The sequence below is a fragment of the Crocodylus porosus genome, unplaced genomic scaffold, assembly GCF_001723895.1.
Source record: "Crocodylus porosus isolate Cpor-Errol unplaced genomic scaffold, CroPor_comp1, whole genome shotgun sequence".
Taxonomy (NCBI): Eukaryota; Metazoa; Chordata; order Crocodylia; family Crocodylidae; genus Crocodylus; species Crocodylus porosus.
Genome location: NW_017728936.1, coordinates 438264 through 449572, shown reverse-complemented (window position 1 = coordinate 449572; position 11309 = coordinate 438264). Strand labels below are relative to the sequence as shown.

The window sequence follows — 11309 nt, the reverse complement described above, 5'->3', positions numbered from 1 at the left end:
GAATATGCTGGGGGGGCAGTGACATGCCAGTGCCCTGCCCCTGCCCGGTCTGAGCCACTGACCCCCGCCATGCCAGTGCCCCTCACTCACCCAGCTGTAGTACCCTGCCCCCGCTGGGCCATGCTGGTGCCCCTCACTCCAGAGCCCACCCCCTGCACCTCCGATGACCCACAGTCCCCCGCCCCCACACTGCCAAGCCGCAGCCCCCCAGCCCTGCTGGCAGCAGCTCCAATTCATGCAGGTGGCAGCAGAGTGTGTCCGGCCCCAGCTTGGGCTGGAAGGAAGAGGAGGGCAGGTTTGTGGCACCTCTTGCTTTGGGATGAGGCTGCTGCACCAAACCAGGCAGCCTGGTCATGGCTCCCTCCATCTCCTTCTTTCCCCCTCCAGCATCCCCCGGCCGCTCCGTCCCTGCGAGCACAAGCACCATCCTGTGCTGCCCACCCGGCCACAGAGTTCCCTGCTGCCCTCGAAGGCCCCCACCTGCCCCCTCTCCCTACTGGAGAACAGGCAACCCCACCCTCGTGCCTTGTCACAGCTGAACCCCCGCTCTGACCAAATGTCTGGGTTTTTCCTTTGCTCTGGGGGTGGGAGCAGGGGGAGGGTATTCAGAGGCAGCAGGGAGCACTGCATGGGTCTGTCTGTGCCTCTACAGCTGCAGGCAGGTATGTCTGTGCTTCCTGCTGCCTCTGATCACCTTCCCTGCTTCCACTAGTGGAGCAAAGGAAAATCCCGGACATTTGGTCAGATTTAAAAAAACCCGCCCAGATGGGTGATCAGAGGGCTCATAAAGAGGACATGTCCAGGAAAACCCAGATGTATGGTAACCCTATTCAGTGGCACATATGCACTTGGGCAAAAGTGTTATGGACACACACACATTAAGCCCTTTGTTATATCAGAATGTTAAAAATGAGTTATAATATGGCTTTGTACAGTCAGAAGACAGCATAGGTCCCTGCATATGGTGGCTACATAGGTACATAGTTGCTGTATGCAGATGCAATCAAAGACATGCAGGTGATCACACAGCCTGCAGCCCAACAGCCAGACCCAAGCAGCAGTTTCTATTTCTCTATTAAGAGGTGCAAACAGAGAAAAAAAACATTGCAGCAAATACAGTTAGGCTCCTTCCATGTCAACAACTTAAAAGAGTATAGCCTTCCCTCTCTATGGAGAGACTACTTCCAGGACACCAAGGAACATATGGCTTGTCTGCTTGCTAGCAGTGTCTTTCCTAGTCTGCCTGCCTCCTGCTTGCACTGTACTGCTGGTTCATGGGCCTTGTTCTGCTGTTACTAAGAACCATTCATTGTTTTCACTTTTTCAAAATACTGTGTTTTTGTTTTCTGAAAATAGGCAACAAATATTTTTTAAACACTCCAGTATCTTGCATCAGTGGCTCCAGCCCAATAGTAATAATAATGCAAAGATCACGTTCTGCTCAGTAATCATTACTTCAGGTCCTGTTTAATAAGGGATATGATACCACCGGTGATGAGACTTTCATAGGGAAAAAGCTGCAGTGTGAGGATAGGTTAAATTCCCTGAGGCTGCAGCAAAGAGACCCTTCTTGAGTGTGGTTACTTGGAAGAAGTCTGTGTTAAAAATAAAAATCCGCAAACTAAAGGAAGTATTGGATCCCTCACACTTCCTTAAAGGGAATGCATGGAAGTTATCTGTCATCTGTCCATCTAGGCACCTGTCTGTGGTGTTCCATCCTCACTCCAGTGTAAGAGATTATATAGCTCAGGAACTTCACCAAAGTCTGATCAAACTCACATTTCTCCAGTTTTGCATGACGATTATTCTGACAGAAATGTTCAAGAATAGGACAGAAATGTTGACAACACAGCTCCCATTCTCCAAGAAAGCAAGTGTCCTCCAGGTACAATGCTACATGTAGACCTAATACATCCTTACAGCTACTTATGTAATGAAATGTAGCAGGTGTGCTGAAAGGCAGAACATAAATTTAAAGTTAACAGGATACACAAAGTGGCCATGACAGTTTTCTATTCATCATGTTTGTGGGCACAAATCAAATACTGGTAATATAAGGGATATGTCCAAACTAGTATAAATCCAGGCCAGCCAGAGTCTGAAATAACTCCATAATATAAGGCAGTGGGAATTGACTCAGGATGATGAGCCTATTTGGAGCCCAGTAGTCTACATAAAGCATCCACACAGAGCTATCCTAAGAAAAAGAAGTGGGGCATATCCACTATGAATATCCTAAGGAAGGCTATTTGCAAGCATGTGGAGGAGGAAAGACTAATTACAAGCAGCCAGTGTGGATTTATGAAAAACATATGATGTCAAACAAACCTGATCTCCTCCTTTGACAAAGTAACTACTTGGGTAAATGAAAGGAATTCTGTGGATATACTGTATTCAGTAAAGCTTTTGAAAAGGTCCCACACAACCTTCTCAAATGGGTTAGATAAAACTATTTTAAGGTGGATAGATAACTGGCTCAATAGCTGCAAACAACAGGTAATTATTAACAATTTGGATGCTGGGATAGAAAGCTTCTTGAGCAAGTTTGCAGATGACACAAAACTGGGGAGGACTGCAAACATGTTGGAGGATGTGAGCACAATTCAGAAGGATCTTGACAGACTGGAAAGTTAACAGGATGAAGTTCAATGCAGACAAATACAGGGAAGGGAGGAATAATTAAACCAAATATAAAATGGGGAACACCTTGCTGGATGACAGCTCTGTGAAAAAGGACTTGTGAGTCTTGGTAGATCACAGTCTCAATATCAGCAGTATGATAAAGCCACATGAACAGCGAATGCAGTTTTGGGCTGCATCGATATACGCTTTAGAGGTGTGAGACACAGGAGGTGATCTTGCCTCTCTAATCAGCATGGGTTAGGCCTCATCTGGAGTAGTGTGTGCAATTCTGTGCTCCACATTTTAAAAAAGGACAGAGAGAAGTTAGTGATGGTCCAGAAGCAGGCAACTAAAGTGACCAAGGCAAGTCATATGAAAAGAGGCTGAAGGAGCTAGGCATGTTTAGTTTGTGGAAAAGGCACTTAAGAGGGGACATGATAGTAGTCTTCAAATGCTTGTCTTTATTAGGATGCACTGACAGCGAAGGCTGTGTGTGAGGAGGAGTCTCTCCTGTTAGAGAAAGGAGGGCCCTTGGGCCAAGCAAGGGTAGGAAAGGGTACAGAAACTCTTAACCCAGCATTGAGGTTGGGGGGAGTCAAGGAAAAGGAACCAAGAACTGCATACCTGGACCCAACAGCTTGGACTGTGGGGCAATCACAGCTGAAGCAGACACCACAGGGGGCTGAAATGCCAAATATTGACCTTATAGCTATGATCACGAGACGGGAGATACAGCAGATTAATTACAGTGGGAGACTGAAGTGGAGAGGTGCCAACATAAATAGGCAGCAGAAGAAGCTTCTTTGAAGCAACACTTTTAGCAAGGGAGAAAGGAAGGGTGAATAAAGGAAGTTAGGTGCCTGATTGCAGCTGAGGCTGAAAAGAATAAGGAAATTGAGTGCCTTGCTAGGACAGATTCTGAAAAAAACAAGAAGCGGGAGAAGCCATGGATGCTTCAGAAAGAGGTCACTGTCATGGCCTCCTGAATAGCTGAGGAGGACGTAGCCAAGAGAGCCGAGGCACCAAGCCATGCATATCTCATGAAAGAGCAGCAAATAAAAAGAGGACCTCCAGAAGGATCTGGCAGAATAAGTGCTTCCAGCTAGGAGATCTCATGCAAACATGGGCAACTGGTGCTACCTTACTCGGGGGTACGTGCCCCCCCCCAGTGACCAGTCAGTGACTGGGGGGTCCCCAATGGCCAATCTCACCAACTGGGGGGGAGGGGTACCCCTGTGGCCGATCTTACTCACTGGCCAGCACTCGCAGGAGGGGCACCAGAGCTCCTGCTGGCCCCCTCTGCCCATTACCTAAGCAGGGAGTGTGGCCTGTCAGGGGGTGTACCAGCACTCTCAGGGGGTGCATAGGCACCCCCGTGCACCCCCTATGCATCGCCACTGCATGCAAACACTATGACAGAAATATGGCAAGAACCAGACCACCATTAGAGAGCAACACATGGGATTTGCAGAGAACCTAGCCACAGTCAAAGAGTGGCACTGAATCCAGCAACAAGACCTTGTTAAACTTCAGGGTAAGCTGTTGCCACAGAAGCAGAAGCAAAATGCAAGTCTGAGGAGAATGAAGCACTGAAAAGAAAGCTGTGGGAGGCTGAAGCTGAGAACTGACAGCTCACAGTGCAACTTAAAGCCAGGGGAGACCTCCTGGAAGCAGGACAGATGAAGGAGGCAGAAAGAAATGAAAATGTGCAGGCAGCTAATAGAGATGAGGTGAGACAGCTGCAATGAAGACTTCAAGAAAAAGCAGACCTAGTCTCCTTGCTGGAAAAATAAGCCAGGAAACTAACAGCTGAACACCAAAAGACCCAGAACAATGACCTTTGTGTAGAGAACCAGAAAACAAGGGCAGTCCTGACTATAGCTGAGGAAGCATGTGAAGCAGGGCAGCTTACTGCAGTCAAAGCCAAGGACGAGTCAGAACAGCAGCTTAGTACATTCTTTGCAAGAAGCACTGGAGAGCTTGAGAGTTAAGAACACAGATAGGCTGAGAGAGCTCACGACTCTGCTGGAAGCACAACTAACAGAGCACATAGAGATGACTGGCACTGAACGCCAAAACGATCTACTGGAAGTGGTGGCACTGAGGCAACTGTTAACAATTCCAGGCACAGCTAGAGCCTGTGAAAGCAGGAACTTTACAGACCGAAGGGACCCAAGGACTGCCAGGACACAGGTCAGGAGCTGAGACAGCATGGGGCACAGACTGAATGGCAGGTGAGAGACGGGCCAAGGATTGGACACCTCGACCAAAAGTTGACAGAACTAGACAGGACAGCCAATAAAAAGACTTAAGGACTGAGTAGGGAGCTGGCATAGCTCACCAGCTAGTACAAGACAAAGATGGTGGTGGTGAAAAGGTGAGTGTGGCAATTAGAGGCCGGGCTGGGAAGGGCTCAGGAAAGAGAGGCCTGGCAGAAAGAAGACCAAACCAAGAAACCAGACAGAAGCAATATTCATCCTTCCCCAAACTGCACCCACGTGGTGATCCACCCTGAACAGAAGAAGGAAAAAGGTACCTATACTGGGTGAGAAGGGGGATGAAGGCAAAGATGCTGAGGTGGCAGTTGTGGGGTATATGCATTAAAAGGCTATGAAGGAGGGGGATCCACACTAAAGATGCACCCACAGGGAATGCTGCTACAGATATCAGAGGGGGCAACAGTGATTGCAGGTTTAAAAGAGCAGGCTGGAGAAACAGCACCCATAGGGACAACACCAGGACCCTGAATAAAAAGAAAAGCCAGCATCAGTTGCTGTTGCAGATGACATGACAAGGCAAAGATGGGGCTATTCCAAGAGTAATTAGAATAGGAAGGAGTGGCAGAAATTCAAGGAAAGCCAGAGTGAGAGTTGCTCTGTTGGTGCCAGAAGAAAAAACCTGAGAGACGGAACTGGGAAGTCCACAAAGCCAGGCAAGCTCAGTCTGAAGTGAGAAGAGGGAATGTCTACTCTTTTCAATAGTAAATGGGGCAGGATACTGGAGAAAAGACTGAGAGAAAGGGCAAGATATTTATAAGTAACCTGCCAGAGAACAGACTGGTTGACTATTGAGAGACTGTTCACGGATAAAGTTGGAGGGGTTACTTATGTAAAAATATACAAAGAGGCTGGAGGAGGGCCCAATGGCTGTGCAAAGGTGGAATTCAGAAATGAGGACAGTGCTTGAGAAACACTAAGGACTCAAACTCAGTGGAAGCTTGCAGGGAAGCCTTTAGATATGAAAGGAAGCTGGTGAAGGTAAAGCATTTGGGAGACCTCCCAGAGTACAGAAGCTCTAGCTCCTAAGTCCATGTGGGGTAGTAGGATATGGGAAAGGAGGAAGCCACAACTTATGGTTACAGAAGGAAGTCCTCCTGTAAGTTGAAATAGGACCACAGCCTGGGTTGGGAAGGAAACCACCTGCTACATGGCAGCTGCCAGGTCTGAGATCTGATGACCTGTGCTGACTTCCGTTGGTTCAGGAAGATGATGAGGGCTGCACACATGGGTTTGTAACATGGGGTGTGTGTAACAGAAAGCCTTTTTTAAGGGAGAAAGAGGCCAGGGAGAGCCTCAGGTTGGGGGCAACTGTGATGGAGAAGTGGCAGGAGAGCTGGCCCAGGGAAACGGGAACTATGAGAACTCATTGAAGAGGTAGTTGATCTGCAGTAGAACAATGCTTATATGAGCAGTAGGAAGCCTACTGCAGTGCCAGCTGCTTGGCTGGAGCCCTGCAGGGGAAACAAGGCTTGCTGCAGTTATGCTACTATGGACACTAGTTAGTGAGCCTTACTTGGCACCTGTGGCCAGTCACCTGCTGGCAAAAGGGCAGGACCTGGGAGAAATATAAGCCAGGGCCGCAGCCAAGGTACTCTCTGGCCCTAGAGGCTGAAGAGGAAAGAGCTCTGTGGTGAGTTACTGTTTGCTGAGAAATGGGCAATGCTATGCCTGGAGACAGCAAGTGAAGGGCTAGCAGTGGGCTAAGGCCCGTGGCTGGATAGGAGTTTTGGCATATATAGCTAGGAGACTAGAGGTTTGTTGTAGTCTGAAGGCACTCTTACACATGTTCTGGGGGGTGGGAGGTTGGTGCTTTAATTCATGCAGCTCTGAGTGCTTCTCTAATTAAAGTACTACCATATGTCCTGCATCAGTGTCACTGTACTTAAAAATGGTAATGGGAGCACTTGAACTAAAGCTCATTCAATGAGTGCCCCTGCTGTACTTTTAAGCATGGGGATGCTGATACATGAGACATAGGAAGCTACAGAAGCACAGCAATTGCCATGCTCCAGACTCAATTAACTGAATCTGTTCCAATGCGCTGGGATGCTAGTATGTTGGAACAGCCTTCATGCTTGTATATAGGTGGCCAGAGTGCTCAAGTTTTTGGTTTTAGTTTTAACAGGTGATCTGCATTTAGGATCACTGGGGGAAGGCTGAGGTCCCAATAGTTCCTGAGGGCATGGGAGCATCCAAAGCCAACTAAGGCTTACCAGAATTAAAACCTTGAATTGTTCTGAGGAGGATGTGACCACAGGACTTGGGAAAAAATTGCATAGGGAAAAATTAGGAATAGGAGAGATGTTAATAGGCTTAACATAAAGGCACTGGAAAAGGATACGGAGCCAAGAACCCAGGAAAGAATCCATAAATGCCATCCTTAAGAACTCTGCTTGGACCCTGTGAAAATTAAGTACTAAAAGAAAATAGGTCCCACAGTTGCAGAGAACTTTCAGGATGAGTATCTATTTGTACTGGTAGGTGGCTACCTTGAATAAGGATATCTTATGACCCTGTGAGGCCTGGGATAAGAAAAAAATGCAAAGAGGAAAAGACATGAAGGAAAAATACTTCTGAAGAAGCTGGAAGAGTCTGGGGATGACTGAAGAGTGCCTCCTGTGCTCGGGGCTCCCCATGGGAGCTCTCAACTGTCTCTTGTGGGCAATGGAGCTAGAATGAAGTAAGGACTGATCTGCTGAGGGCCTTGTCTTCCCAAAGTGATGGGACACGGAGATGAAGCATATGGGCTTTAGGATGAGCATGTAGAGATGTCTGGGTGTGGCTTGGAACGTATGTCAGTAGATTTAGGGGAAGGGGCCAGTGATGACCTAATGACTTTCTAAAGGCTAGTCTTTATAGTTTCATGCTATTCAGACCACTTCATTGTTAGGGCTGCCAGGCTCTGGAATGGGTTCCCAAGAGAGGTGGTGCTCTCCCCTACCTTGGGTCTTCAAGAGGAGATTGGATGGCTATCTGGCTGGGGTATTATGATCAAAGCACTAGTTTCTGCCAGGACAGGGAGTCAGACTTGATGATCTGGTCAGGTCCCTTCCAACCCTAGAAACTATATGAAACTTGGTAGGTGAAAAATAATAAGTTTCTCAGGCAAGTCAGTGTTTAAATAATTGTGCCCAGAGCAAGAATAAACTTTGCTCCAACTCAAAGCCCAGGTTTTTTAAAACTAGCAGTTGTTTTTTTGAAGACGGGAGTACATACTGTGCATGGAGCACAGTTGCATACCAGAAGCCTGTAAAAAGCTTGGTATTTGACCCAACATGGCTTCTGTCTGACCTGTTAAGAGGCCTAGTATCTTGTCAGTGGATCTGTAACTCCTACTAAGGCTAATTAGACAAACCATAGGAAAGAAAGCAAACTAAGTAAATGGTTGGACACTTAAAATTAACCAAAAAGTGTTTAAAAACTATCCTAAAAATCAAGAACCTGTAAGCTCAGAAATGTCCGGAGTCAAGACTGCCTGTACAACCTGAATTCAGCCCTCTTGTAACAAATCCAGTTGTTTATATTAGACACCCAGGGTGATCCCTGTGTGTAAGAATGAATGAGCACTGATTTGACATCAGCTGCAGAAAGATGCAAAAGCCTGTGTGAAACACTACACCCTCCTCTGTTCACCCCAGATCGTTCTGAGGCAAAAGGGGGAGAGGGGAATTTAAAAACCAGTCTGAATGGGAAGCTGGAACAGGAAATCCTCCACAAACTGGGCTGCTAACTATGGCTTAAAATGGGGACTATGGATTCTTACCTTGTTACCTGGATTAGTTTTTTGTGACCCCCTTTGTTCCTACTGGTTTGCTGCTCATTTGCTCTAGTCTCCTAGCAGTACCCTGCTCCCCACTCTTCCTGCTTCTGTCCTTCGGGCACTGCTTTCTGCACCTTGTTTCACAGCACCCAGTGGTGCTGTGAAAGAACCTGGGTTGCTGAAAGCTTGTGTGACCACTCGATGCATCTTATTTGGTCGGCAAAGAGTGCATCTATCCTGCCTTCTGACCCACTTCAGACTAACCTGCCTACCGCCCCCTCCCACGCTGTGCCCGCAAAGCAAACCACGCCTGGGTGCCCCTGGCCTAGGAAAAGGGCAGCTTTGCTGGGGCAGTTCATTCCAGCACCTCCTGGGCTGGGGAACCAAGGCTTCACGCAGGGCGCAGGAATCTCGGCCACAAATCCCGCCCGAGCAGCTCGCACCCCTCCAGCCTTGCTGCCCCTCTACTGAAGGTTGTTCACGATCATCCCCGGGAGAGCGGGGCTCGTCTCGCAGGACGCGGCCGCGCTGCCAGCGCCGGAGCATCCCGGCGACCCGCTTGCTGCGCGGGGCGCCAGGTACAGGCGCCCGCTCCCGGGTCAACTGCTGCGACGCCGCAGCCGGAGGCGGCCCGAGGACGATGCGCAGGCGCCGGAACTGCGATTCCCGGTGACACGCGACGTCACTTCCTGGCGGCCGGCACTGTGCTGTCCTGTCCCGCCCAGTCCCGCCGGCGCAGGTAGGTTGGGGGGTCGCAGCTGGCCGCGCGGCACGTGGGACCCGCGGCCGCGGCGCCTCCGCTCGGCTGCCGATGAGCCCCGCGCCCGCGGTGCCGTGAGGCAACCCCCACGCGGAGTTAGCGCCGCGAGACCGCTGTCCACAGGGCCAGAGGTGACGGAGAGGAATCCGGGGCGTTAAAAACATCCCGACCCGTTGGGGTCTTTGCAGCCCTGACAGTAGAGGAGAATTGCTCTGGTAATGTTCAGCAGTCAAACCGGAGTGAAAAGGAAGTCGGCGGTTTCTGAGGGCTGTCCTGGTCCAGTGAAGGACTCCTTGAGCCCAGCCAGGGCTGCCTGAAGTCTGCAAAGGCTGAGAACCACTAGTTTGTAGGGTTTTTTCAGCCTCTGTGCAGCTTGAAAGCATGACACTAGCTCCTCACCACGTGGCAGTGGTGGTATGGGGATGTCTTCATTTCCAGGGGGCTGTGGTTTGCCTGTTGTTCTGGGGGGTAGGTAGAAAGAGTTTTTGGTTACTGAAAGCAGGGGTCAGTTTGGTTTCTGTATGGCACAGCAGGTCCTGCTCTGCACTCCCTGCCCGCTGTGGTGACATGACTTGCCTCTGTGGTGTTGGTCCACTACATCACCTTGCCAAGGACAGCTGAGATGACTGGGCAGCCTGCTAGAGAGGGAGGTTCATTTTAGTGCTCAGTGTCAGTGGGGCTGGGTTAGGTTTGAAGAGGAGGGAATGTGGTTTGTTTTTTTTTTTTTTTGGTTTTAAAGGAAGAGGATTGTTTCATGTTGACTTTATGTTCTAATCGGTTACATCTGTGCACTACACACTGAAGCCTGAGGCTGCAGAGGTGTCTGCAAGGGAAGAATTTGGCCAACAAAATTATTACTAAGGGTATAAAGTATATGAATATGACACTCTGAAAGAGTTTGGGGTTAATATCACAGAATAAGGTATGTCTAACTTGGTAAGTAAAGTATCTTGATTTATTGCAAACCAAGGTGCACCAAAGACCCTCTTCAACATTAGGAGGTCTGTATCTTGAGATTTGGCAGATCTGATTAGGGATATTTGTATGCATCTTCCCAGAATGAGACTTGTGCGGCCTACAGCAACTCCACCTCCTTCTTTACCAAGGGGGTGTCCTTCTCAAACCTGGCCAACGCTGGGAAGCTTCAGAGAATAAAATTCATAGCTCTCAAGCACTTGTTTACTTCAGTCAAAATAGGCCCTCCCCCATTATGTAAGGTTCTTGGTTGCTTTTTTAGCAGATGTGATTTGGTCTCAGTGTCCTTTGACAGCTGACTTGCTCATAAGCAGGGCCCTGAGAAAATCGCAATTTTGTGGACTGCACGGAAGCCGTGAAATTTGCCCCACGCCATGATTTTTAAGGGGTGCAAGCATAGGTTGTGGAAGGCTTAGCCCCCTCAAACACGAGGCAGCATGGAGGGCTACAGGGTAGCCTAGGCATGGGCTGCTACGGTGGGTGGGGAGGGGCACGCACAGACACAGAGCCTGCAGGTGGCCAGGATTGCAGGCAGACAGCATGCAAAGTACTGCCCACCACAGCAGGTAAGTCAGGGAAGGAGAAGGGGCATGAGAGGGGGGTGCAGATTGGGGCCCCCACAGTGAGGGAGGGAGTGGGGCAGAGGCAGGGGTGAACGGGGCCCCAGGGTGGGTGGTGCGATGCTTGGAGTCTGGGCAGCTTGCTCAGTGCAGGGGGGTCCCGCTGCTGCTGGCACTGTGGGAGAGACCTGAGGAGCACATGCCCCCTGATCTGTGTACGGGGCAAAGATTTTGTAGATTTCATAGACATTAGGGCTGGAAGGGACCTCAGAAGATCGAGTCCAGCCCCCTGCCCAAAGGGCAGGAAGTCAGCTGGGGTCATAGGATCCCAGCAAGATAAGCATCCAATTTGC

General features: G+C 49.4%; 1 protein-coding gene and 1 long non-coding RNA gene across 4 annotated transcripts in view; one reads left to right on the top strand and one right to left on the bottom strand.

Moving 5' to 3' along the window:
- Nucleotides 1-3104: 3104 nt before the first annotated feature.
- PUS3 (pseudouridylate synthase 3) overlaps nucleotides 3105-11309 on the top strand; it is a 20050-nt gene continuing 11845 nt past the window's right edge. Inside the window, exon 1 of one of the 3 annotated variants that reach the window (XM_019546938.1) lies at nucleotides 3105-3115. Coding sequence is in view for 1 of the 3 variants with exons in the window: in XM_019546937.1 (XP_019402482.1) it covers nucleotides 9803-9889 (87 nt within the window). In the remaining 2 variants the exon portion in view is untranslated. Of the gene's footprint in view, nucleotides 3116-9344; nucleotides 9401-9802; nucleotides 9890-11309 lie in introns of those variants that run through there. The other 2 variants (XM_019546939.1, XM_019546937.1) reach the window with 2 other exon arrangements.
- The window catches only part of LOC109317972, a 23315-nt gene continuing 19195 nt past the window's right edge, over nucleotides 7190-11309 (bottom strand). The window contains exon 3 of the long non-coding RNA XR_002103155.1: nucleotides 7190-7503. This is a non-coding gene — a long non-coding RNA (uncharacterized LOC109317972). The remainder of the gene's footprint in view (nucleotides 7504-11309) is intronic.